Source organism: Salvelinus sp. IW2-2015, linkage group LG27, assembly GCF_002910315.2.
Source record: "Salvelinus sp. IW2-2015 linkage group LG27, ASM291031v2, whole genome shotgun sequence".
NCBI classification, from domain to species: domain Eukaryota; kingdom Metazoa; phylum Chordata; class Actinopteri; order Salmoniformes; family Salmonidae; genus Salvelinus; species Salvelinus sp. IW2-2015.
Window position 1 is genome coordinate 38,074,767 of NC_036867.1, and position 11,589 is coordinate 38,086,355.

Consider the following 11,589-nt stretch of genomic DNA (forward strand, 5'->3'; position numbering starts at 1 on the left):
CACATGCTTTTTCAGTTCTGCCCACAAATMTTCTATAGGATTGAGGTCAGGGCTTTGTGATGGCCACTCCAATACCTTGACTTTGTTGTCCTTAAGCCATTTTGCCACAACTTTGGAAGTATGCTTGGGATCATTGTCCATTTAGAAGACCCATTTGCGACCAAGCTTTAACTTCCTGACTGATGTCTTGAGATGTTGCTTCAATATATCCACATAATTTCACTTCCTCATGATACCATCTATTTGGGAAGTGCACCAGTCCCTCCTGCAGCAAAGCACCCCCACAACATGATGCTGCCTCCCCCGTGCTTCACGGTTAGTATGGTGTTCTCCGGCTTGCAAGCCTCCCCTTTTTTTCCTCCAAACATAACGATGGTCATTATGGCCAAACAGTTCTATTTTTGTTTCATCAGATCAGAGGACATTTCTCCAAAAAGTACAATCTTTGTCCCCATGTGCAGTTCCAAAAGGTTAGTATGGCTTTTTTATGGCGGAGCAGTGGCTTCTTCCTTGCTGAGCAGCCTTTCAGGTTATGTCGATATTGGACTCGTTTTACTGTGGATATAGATACTTTTGTACCTGTTTCCTCCAGCATCTTCACAAGGTCCTTTGCTGTTGTTCTGGGATTGATTTGCACTATTCGCACCAAAGTACGTTCATATCTAGGAGACAGAACGCGTCTCCTTCCTGAGCGGTATGACGGCTGCGTGGTCGCATGGTGTTTATACCCGCGTACTATTGTTTGTACTGATGAATGTGGCACCTTCAGGCGTTCAGAAATTGCTCCCAAGGATGAACCAGACTTGTGGAGGTCTACATCCCATGATGTCAAGCAAAGAGGCACTGAGTTTGAAGGTAGGCCTTGAAATACATCCAAAGGTACACCTCCAATTGACTCAAATGATGTCAATTGGCCCATCAGAATCTTCTAAAGCCATGACATCATTTTCTGGAATTTTCCAAGCTGTTTAAAGGCACAGTCAACTCAGTGTATGTAAACTTCTGACCCACTGGAATTGTGATACAGTGAATTATAAGTGAAATAATCTTTCTGTAAACAATTGTTGGAAAAATTACTTGTGTCATGCACAAAGTAGATGTTCTAACCGACTTGCCAAAACAAACTATAGTTTAAAACAGGAAATGTGTGGAGTGGCTGAAAAACTAGTTTTTAATGACTACAACTTAAGTGTATGTAAACTTCCAACTTCAACCGTATATATATATATATATATATATACATACACACTGTATATATAAGTGTTTGCAAATCCAGAGATAGACATTTGCATTGTGGTAAAGAAGACCGCTGATAACAGGTTATTTGTGCATCGGAATTCAGATAAGAATGGCCCGCGGRTGKATCCCTGATGAGTCCGTCTTCACTTGTAGTCTACCCGGCGACGCCGGTGAGAAGGACCCAATCAAGTGACAGGCATGGTTAATAAGAATTGAATTATCTGAGAAAGACATGTGAGCGAGAGGTGCTTCGGAGCATGGCGATTGGTAGCTGGGAGAAGCGAAGAATAATTAATGTATTCAGCGCAAGGGCACAATGGCCACTTTGGCTGCAAGGCATGGATTTTTTTATGAGGCATTACGGCCATGTCCGTCGATGCCGCCGGGAAATTCGAGAGCTGCGTATTAGGAATTTTCGAATCTGACTTCTCTATGTGGCAAATATCTTTCTGGGCTGGGTGTCAGTTAAACTGCAGTACCGAAGCAAAACTGTAGGAGCAGTCYAAACCGTGCTTCTAGAACGGAACCTTGGCCCCTTGGGACTGACAATGGGGTAGTAAATTGGCCAGTTTCCCCCTCTACCCTCACAAGGCTCAAAACTGCGACAAAAAAACAGACTTGCATTTGCAACCATTTGGCTTGGCAGTACGACACAAATTTTTTATTGGTCGCAAGTTATTTCTTTTTTTTTAGCTGGTCACGTTAGTCTTTGGTTCACATTTAGCTTTTAAAAACAGCAATGGTAAACCAGGTATTCAAAAAGTTTGGTCCGAAGTCTTGGTTGAATCTTCACGTTGCGCAATTCAGTCATCATGCACTGTTTGAAGTAATTTTTACCCACTTTTTCTCCCCAATTTTTGTGATTACGATTTTGTCTCGTCGCTGAAACTCCCCAACGAGAGAGAGGCGAAGGCCGAGTCATGCGTCCTCCGAAACATGACCCACCAAACCGCGCTTCTTAACACCCGCTCACTTAACCCTGAAGCCAGCAGCAATGTGTCGGAGGAAGCACCGCTCAACTGAGGACCGAAGTCAGCCTGCAGGCGCCCGGCCCGCCACAAGGAGTCGCTAGAGCACGATGAGCCAAGTAAAGCACCCCAACCTGGCCAAACCCTCCCAACCCGGACAATGCTGGGCAATTGTGGCCGGTTGTGGGATCGAACTCCAGGCTGTAGTGACTTCGCAGCACGCATTAGACCGCTGCGCCACTTGGGAGGCTGAATGAACATTTCTAAAGGCATTCCCCCAAAAAACTTCCCAATTAAAATGTTGACTGCAAAGTAGGTCTACCTGGCAGAATGATTTCATGATGATTTGTACCAATCGCGGGACATTTGTTTAGCAAACTGCCATCACATGTAGCCTACACTGTACATTGTAGCCTAGAGTAAAAAAAAACAACTTGCCAAACAATGGTCTCTTGCTAGTTTACACAAATTAAAGGGCAACTACACCCTCCAATGTTGCTTTTGTTCTCCTGATGTGGTTTAAGCATTGTCGTGGACTTAAATACAGAAATTGAATGTTCTTTTCTATAAAAAGGTGACAGAGAGAAAACCTGAAAAAAAACTAGGATAACTCAGAAGCCTGGAAAAATAAAACAGCGAAAACTGAATTTACCAAAAGATAAAACTGGATTTTATAGGACCCTACAAAGTGACTTCAAAAATCTTTAACATTAACACCCTTTTTGAGATTAAATAAAATCTTTGCACCATTTTTTCCCTCCAAACAATCAATATAAATGATATTGTCAAGTTAAAATGTAATTTCTTTGTGTATGGAGGGTAGGTCATTATAGACTATAGGCTACTTGCTCAGCCCACCAACGAAAGATAACATTTAAATTATGCGTGCATCATCCGCTTTCCCTAGTCAGTATTCTTTTAATTTGGGCCAGTAGCATTGTTGGCACTGGCCCGGTGTGCCACTGGCAAATGTACCTGAATGTCAAGCTCTGCAAGGGCATGCTAATATAAAAGACGGCTAGTCATTATTAGGTTCTGTATGGAATGCAGGCACATTATGAGACTCAGGTCATTATCGCTGAGCAGTGGTGAAAAACCGGGACGACCAAATCATGTGCTGGTGGCATCAACTGAAAACGTTGGGAGCACCAGAGCCGCCAGAATAAAAGTTAGTCTAGAACTCTGCCTCATAACCCCCCTACATCTCCAGAGAGAAATGCATGACCCCGTTTGGGCTGTGTGTGTGTGGTGTTCCATGAGGATTGGCGGCTGTGGGACACACACTCGATTAAAATCCTCTTCATTAACAAGGTGAGCACCTGGGAAAGTATTTATAGGCTGGCTTCTGAGTGTGTGTGTGTGTGTGTGTGTGTGTGTGTGTGTGTGTGTGTGTGTTCGTCGGACTGTGTACCAGCCAGTGGGTCAGAATCATAGAAAACGTTTGTTGAACCTGAACACCGTGTTGATGGCCTAGGAGGTGAAAAAATGGCCACTATAAAATTATACCATTTTTTTGTAATAGCATTTATGTAATGCAAGTCAGATCATTATCCCTAAACCTGACCCTTGGCATGGAGGGATTTAACACACACACACACACAGGGCTGTCAGAACTAGCTCAAGAAGCATGACAACATTCCCTTATATGACCAAAATAATGAGAGAACACCTGAGTCTTTTCTCCTCCAGGCTATTTCTGCTCTGACCGTCACCAGGGTTTAGAACTAAACCCATCAACCTGCCCCTGGCTAGTGAGTGACCACCCAAATCGAACTTCATCTGAGCTAGTTTATTCTCCATTGGGAGAGTCTAAGCCCTGCTAGCCCGACATGGATACCCCTCCCATTTGGAGCGAAGCAGCAGGGCAAGAAAGTGACTGAGTAGGCAGCAGTTCATTTAGCCAACAGCCCAGGTCACCCAGGCCACAGATACACAGCCCCAAGTCAGGCTACAGCAGCCACCAGCCCAGCCAGCCAGCCAACAAAGCTCCAAGTCATGCTGCAGCAGCCCCCAGCCCAGCCAACACAGCCCCAATTCAGGCAACGGCTGCCCCCTGCCCAGCCAGCCAGTCCCAAGTCATGCTGCAGCAGCCCCCAACCAGCCAACACAGCCCCATTTCAGGCAACAGCTGCCCCCAGCCCAGCCAGCCAGTCCCAAGTCAAGCTGCAGCAGCCCCCAGCCCAGCCAGCCAGCCCCAGGTCAAGTTACAGCAGCCCCCTAGCCAAGCCAGCCCCAAGTCAAGCTGCAGCAGCCCCCAATCCAGTCAGCCCCAAGTCAAGCTGCAGCAGCCCCCAATCCAGTCAGCCCCAAGTCAAGCTACAGCAGCCCCGATCCCAGCCAGCCAGCACAACCCCAAGCCCAGCAATAGCAGCCCAAGCCAGCAAGCCCCAAGTCAAGCTACAGCAGCCCCCAGCCCAGCCAGCCAGTCCCTAGTCAAGCTACAGCAGCCACCAGCCCAGCCAGCCAGCCAGCCAACACAGCCCCATTTCAGGCAACAACTGCCCCAGCCCAGCCAGCCAGTCCCAAGTCAAGCTACAGCAGCCCCCTAATCCAGTCAGCCCCAAGTCAAGCTACAGCAGCCCCCAAATCCAGTCAGCCCCAAGTCAAGCTACAGCAGCCCCCAATCCCAGCCAACCAGCACAGCACAGCCCCAAGCCCAGCAATAGCAGCCCAAGCCAGCAAGCCCCAAGTCAAGCTACAGCAGCCACCAGCCGAGCCAGCCTAGAGCCCTCTATGTTTTGACCAAGTAGAGAAAAACACCATGGCTGGTCCTATGGCCTGATATTGCCCTCAGCAGCACATGTTACGGGGGGAGGGGGTAGAGAGTGAGTGAGGTCTCCATGGCCTGTCCTATCTTTGGGCATCAAAACTCAACTCTGGTCATACAAGCACTTCATACTCCAACCAACCGAGCCATAGGAAACCACAGTATTTGCATGTACAATCAACTCCTGATAAATGCAACAGCTTGGGACTGTGGTACTCGTAACATCATGCATTGAACAGGAGAGTGTAGAACTATGGAGCATTTAAAAACAAGTTAATTGACCTGGAAAACCACGCACAGCCCTAGTGAGACGTGTGACTAATAGGAGTCAGTGACATATCAGTCTAAGCTTTATCCATGTTTAACAAAGCCTATTATAGACAAGGACTAATCCTTCTTTACACCTCCTTATCCCTGCTCAGACACAAATACACAGCCTTAACTCACTTAGAATAGTCTGTTTACAGCATGACTGGTCACACAGAGGCACAGGCACACACTGCCTCTCACAGAAGTCCCACTGACTGACTAACATCTAAGAATCTGATACAGGAAGTAGACTTCTCCACTGATCCCTGATCAGGGCTAGCTTGGTCTTTACATGCTTTAGTTCCTGCAGAACTAGTACTGGCTTTAGTTCCAGCCCTGGTCCTAGACTCACACAGCATTGCATCACAAGAGTAGGAATAGTCAGTAGGTATAAACAGAGATAAATTGATGATGAAGTGAGCAGTCCCAACCCACACATCCATCCTCTCTGTGCTCCACTCTGAAGCAGTAGAATTGAGAAATGGAAGTGGGGAACAGTAATCCAACTGCGCCTACTCTGTGTACACACACCAAAAATATAAAATGCAATATGCAAGAATTTCTAAGATTTTAACTGAGTTACTGTTCAAAGAAAATCAATCAATGGAAATAAATTAATCAGGCCCTAATCTATAGAATTCACATTACTGTGAATGCAGATATGCATCTGTTGGTCACAGATTTTAAAAAAAAGGTAGGGGAGGGGGATCAGAAAACCAATCTGGTTTCACGACCATTTGCCTCATGCAGCGCGACATCTCCTTCACATAGAGTTGATCAGGCTGTTGATTGTGGCCTGTGGAATGTTGTCCCACTCTTCAATGGCTGTGTGAAGTTGTTGGATATTGGCGGGAACTGGAACACGCTGTCGTACACGCCAATCCAGAGCATTCCAAACATGCTKAATGGGTGACATGTCTGGTGAGTATGCAGGCCATGGAAGAACTGGGACATTTTCAGCTTCCAGGAATTGTGTATAGATCCTTGCAACATTGGGCCATGCATTATCATGCTGAAACATGAGGTGATAGCGCCATTTGAATGGRATGAGGATCTCGTCATGGTATCTCTGTGCAATCAAATTGTCATTGCTTAAATGAAATTGTGCTCATTGTCCATAGCTTATGCCTGTCTATACCATAACCCCACTGCTACCATGGAGCACTCTGACATTGACATCAGCAAACCGCTTGCCCCACACTACACCATATACCACTGTCTGCATATCTGCCCGGTACAGTTGAAACCGGGATTCATCCATGAAGAGCACACTTCTCCAGCGTACCAGTGGCCATTAAAGGTGAGAATTTGCCCACTGAAGTCAGTTACGATACCGAACTGCAATTAGGTCAAGACCCTGGTGAGGACGACGAGAACCCAGATGAGCTTCCCTGAGATGGTTTCTGACAGTTTGTGCAGAAATTCTTTGGTTGTGCAAACCCAGTTTCATCAGCTGTCCAAGTGGCTGAAGAAGCCGGATGTGGAGGTCCTCGGCTTGCGTGGTTACACATGGTCTGCGGTTGTGAGGCCGGTTGGATGTAATGCCAAACTCTCTAAAACGACATTGGAGGCAGCTTACGGTATAGAAATGAACATTAAATTCTCTGGCAACAGCTCTGGTGGACATTCCTTCAGTCAGCATGCCAACTGCACACTCCCTCAACTTGAGACATCTGTATCATTGTGTTGTGTGAGAAAACTGCACATCTTAGTGGCCTTTTATTGCCCCCAGCACAAGGTGCACCTGTGTAATGATCATGTTGTTTAATTAGATTATTGATATGCCACACATGTCAGGTGGATGGATTATCTTGGCAAAAGGAGAAATAGTCACTAACAGAGATGTAAACAAATTTGTGCACAGAATGAGAAATAAGCTTTTTGTGCGTATGAAACATTTCGGAGATCTTTTATTTCAGCTCATGAAACCAACATTTTACATGTTGCGTTAATATTTTTGTTCAGTGTGACAGCTATATATTATTTTCTTCATGACCTAGGCCTAGTATGCTCCCCACAGGTTCAAGTCAAGAATACAATACAGTAGGATAGAATGTGATAAAATAGGGGGAAAAAATGACTAAATAGCCTACAATAGAATAGTGTGTCTCTGTGTGGTTTGGCCTACTTCTCAGAACTGAGCCAGGGTCCACAGGGAAACGACTGGAGAGAGGGGCAATCACACGTGTCAGACAACCTGGGATATGTTTTGTAAGTGTGAAACGGGAGCAAACGTTTCTGAAACAGAGGTAGTCTACTACCCGAAATGAACTTGTCCAATAGAAACACAATGTAACTTTTTAGTGTCTAGAAGACTGGTAGATGCTGGCAATCTAAGGCCAGTTATTTTTCTCCTGTGGCTAAGGTTAGGATTTAGGAACGCCAAACTGATCCTAGAGACCTGTGTCTTAAGACAACTTCTACTGCCAGGAGATTTAAAAGAGTTACTGCTGATTTTGCCTCCATGCTCTTCATCGTGGGGGTCTGTAAAAGCACAGAGACACATATACAAACAAGTATCTTCATGCTTCTGACTGATGTTGAGAAGCTGCACCCAATGTTTCATATATACATTTAATTCAAAGAACACACCAGAACTCTTTCCCATATAGAGCCTAGGCCTAGCTATAGGAATTGCATCTGCCAGGTTGTGTAATGTGTGACCCCCTAGTCCTATTCATCCTTTCAGCTCACCTGTATTCTTTATTTAGCAGTACAACTGTTACAATCTATCACCTTCCAATGGATCATTCATTTGGCTGGGGTTAACGTAAAAATAGCCAGGAGGGATCTGTTTTCTGCAATACAGTACCACTAACATGACCATATATGCTTAAATTATTTTCACCATCAGATTCGTTCTGAAATTGACCTCTCCAGTCCTTGTAGTAATAGTAGAACTTGGTTATAACAATATGGTGACACTAACGTTACTCATCTAATAATACATAGTTAGCATAACCACTTGATTTGATTACGAACCATTCCCCCGTTCTAAGAATTAAATTGAAGCCTAGCCCTTAGCTAGCTAACCGTCCATAGACTAATTGACTAGTTAAACCAGGGGTGAGTGGATGGTAAGCAAGATACAGTTAGCTAGCTAGCAAGCAAGCAATGACAGCAAATAGCTAGATGCCAACGTTAGGTAGCTAGTTGGTTAGCAAGCACTAGTAGCACCAACACCAACAACTAAAGTGACCAGATGTTGGCCAAGTGGCTTGGTGATTTGGCTAGCAACAGGAGGTAGCTACCTACCTACCCATCTGACTAGCTAACAAACTCGTTTATTAACCAAACACATACCTAGCTAGCTAACGTTAACTAACTAATACATATTGACTGGTTAGCTAACATTAGCTAGCTTGGGGGGGGGTGGAGGCCTGAAGCTTGCTAGCTAGCTAACCTATCTAGTTAGCTAAATTGATATTTCACAAAACGGCAACTAGCTAACTATGGTTCAAAGAATCCCCAAAATATGAATGACAGTTTGAGTTACCGAGAAGSAGTAATTTCAGCTCTCTCCTCGAGTCCCGCTTGTCTCGCCGGAGTTGTTTGTCTATCTCCGCATTGATTCGTTTCGATTCCTTCGCCTCTTCGCTCAGGCAGCAAGCCATCATCGACTCCAAAGTCATACCTCCTGGTTTTGGCAACCCGCGGGTTAGAATGGACTAGCTGGATGACAGACTTCGGTTGGATGGGTTAACTTTAGCTAGGTATCTAATATCCCGATCCTCGCTTCTAATGTCTTGCGAAGAGGTGGACTGAGGGGTCTTGGATGGGAATGGGGGAGGGGAGCTAGGGGCCTCGCTGTCAAGTTGTCCCCAACCGAGAACTGTCCGACTTCACCCGTGTACAGATCTCAGCAAATCACGGGAGGATCGGCGAAGAGGGGGCAGTGTCGATGCGAGGGGGTGTGTTGAGGGCCTCACTCCGTTGATGCGCGCTACAAGCCTTGTTTAGATTTCTCACGTTAGCTAGCTAACGTTAGTTGGACAACTAGCTAGCTACCTGGCTAGCTAACTATCCCTATTACCCGCCTCGATTGCGATACCCCCTGTTCACTGACTGGGTTCGTGCYTCCCTGGCATGACAACGAACGAACCTAACTGCACTGTCGCGACATCCAACAAGCTAACGTAGCCAACTGTCCGCCTTCTCAGAGCTGTCCGCCCCCTAGCTAGAGCCAAGCCACAATTGTCAATAAAATGCACACGAAGCATCCATATGACCAGTCTTGCAATGGCACAGTCACCGCTTCCCAACAAATGTTCGTCCTCTTTTTCTGTCCAACTAAACGCTAGCTAGGTTCCAGCGTTATGTCTCGATAGCTGAACGGCTTCGCGATGTGTCAGAGCTGTGATGCTGGCAAACTGAGAAATGACCATTCCCCAGTCAGATTTGGCTGACTAGCTAGCAGTGCAYCATTCGATTGAATCTCGCATCATTTTTGGCGCAGTTATCGAGCTATCTGACGTTAGATTGCTAATACATTTCCTATGAAAACACAGCCGCTAGTTAAATAAACAGAAAACAAAATGCGTATTGATGGCCTTCGTCCAAGAAGATGGATCCATCACTCGCTAGCAACTAGCAGTTCCATTTATTAGCAGATCGTTGCGCTTCTGTTGAAAACCGTGGGCATGGCACACTTTAGATTGATGCCAGGAGGGTACTAGGCAACCAAAGTGAGTGACAGTGGGTTTGCACGTTACATGGACAGGAAAAGGGGCGGGACGTCTTTTAATTCTGGATGTGGATTCTGAGAACCACTCAAGTTAGGTCGATGCATACAAGGAACGGCACACATAAAATACAGCTAAAAATCAACGACAAATAATTCAGATTTTTGCCATATTTCCTTATGAGTTTATAATAGATCTATTTAGGGTGATTACCGGTATTGGTTTTTCAATGGCACAGGGATCAACGGATTAATATTGCAGTTCCCACCCACTAATGATCTGCGGGTTTGCACTGCAAATGCACGCTATTAGATGATGGAGTTTATGGACGTTAGGAGCCCCCCCAAGAACAATGTCTAATTGCTGATACAAAAAAGCAACATTCGCACATTGCATGTCACCATTAATATCCGCACTATGAGGAGATTTGATGTAAGGTTCCTCTTTTTAATTCACCTGCACATAAATTTTCTCTGCTGTTCTTTTTCGTACAATCCATTATGTACAATGACACTACATATTATTTGAATAATGCAAGATTTTAAATCACAACAGTTTTAAAAATGACATTCAGTAGCAAAAGGTTTTTCAATAGTTGTTAATTCTGAAAAAAAATATTAATTGGAATATAATATTGGAATATAACTAATAACATTGGAATATAACGTTTAATAACAATAACTCATAACTAATTCATTCAGTGTAACATTGATGTGGCAACTCTTATGCTCTGCTATTGCACGATTCTAATTTGTACATAGGTCACAAATAAAGCTATCCCCAGTAATAGTGGAGCACAACTCATAAGCCCACCTGTGACTAAAAACTGGGAGAGATGCCAATTGAAATGTTCTCTCTTAAAAATGTAGCTAGCTATCAAGCTAAATCAAATCGTATTTCTCACATGCGCCAGCCAAATAGACCTTACTGTGCAATACTTACTTAAAAAGTAACACAATAAAATAACAATAACGAGGCTATATACAGGCGGGTACCAGAACCGGGTCAATGTGCGGGGGTACAGGTTATTGAAGGTAATTTGTACATGTAGGCCCCAGTGATGTACTGGGCTGTATGCCCTACCCTCTGTAGCGCCTTACGGTCGGATGCCGAGCAGTTGCTATACCAGGGGGTGATGCAACCGGTCAGGATGCTCTCGATGGTGCAGCTGTATAACTTTTTGAGGATCTAGGAACACATGCCAAATCTTATCAGGTTCCTGAGGGGGAAAAGGCCTTCTTCACGACTTTCTTGATGTGTTTGAACCATGATAGTTTGTTGGTGATGTTGACACCAAGGAACTTGAAACTCTTGACCCGCTCCACTACAGCCCCTTCAATGTGACGGCCCTCCTTTTCCTGTAGTCCACGATAATCTCCTTTCTCTTGCTCACGTTGAAAGAGAGGTTGTTGTCTTGGCACCACACTGCCAGGTCCCTGACCTCCTCCCTATAGGCTATCTCATCGTTGTCGGTGATCAGGCCTACCACCATTGTGTCGTCAGCAAACTTAATGATGGTATTGGAGTCGTGCTTGGCCACGCAGTCGTGGGTGAATGGGGAGTACAGGAGGGGACTAAGCACACACCCCTGAGCGGCCCCCGTGTTGAGGATCAGAGTGGCAGA

At 45.2% G+C, this 11,589-nt stretch overlaps 1 protein-coding gene across 2 annotated transcripts in view; it reads right to left on the reverse strand.

Moving 5' to 3' along the window:
• Positions 1 to 9,948, reverse strand: part of gna11b (guanine nucleotide binding protein (G protein), alpha 11b (Gq class)) — a 34,476-nt gene extending 24,528 nt beyond the window's left edge. The window contains exon 1 of one of the 2 annotated variants that reach the window (XM_023973164.3): positions 8,780 to 9,948. In XM_023973164.3, coding sequence (XP_023828932.1) covers positions 8,780 to 8,915 — 136 coding nt within the window. In that variant the 5' untranslated portion in view covers positions 8,916 to 9,948. The remainder of the gene's footprint in view (positions 1 to 8,779) is intronic. The other variant, XM_023973163.3, reaches the window with a different exon arrangement.
• Between the last annotated feature and the right edge of the window lie 1,641 nt (positions 9,949 to 11,589).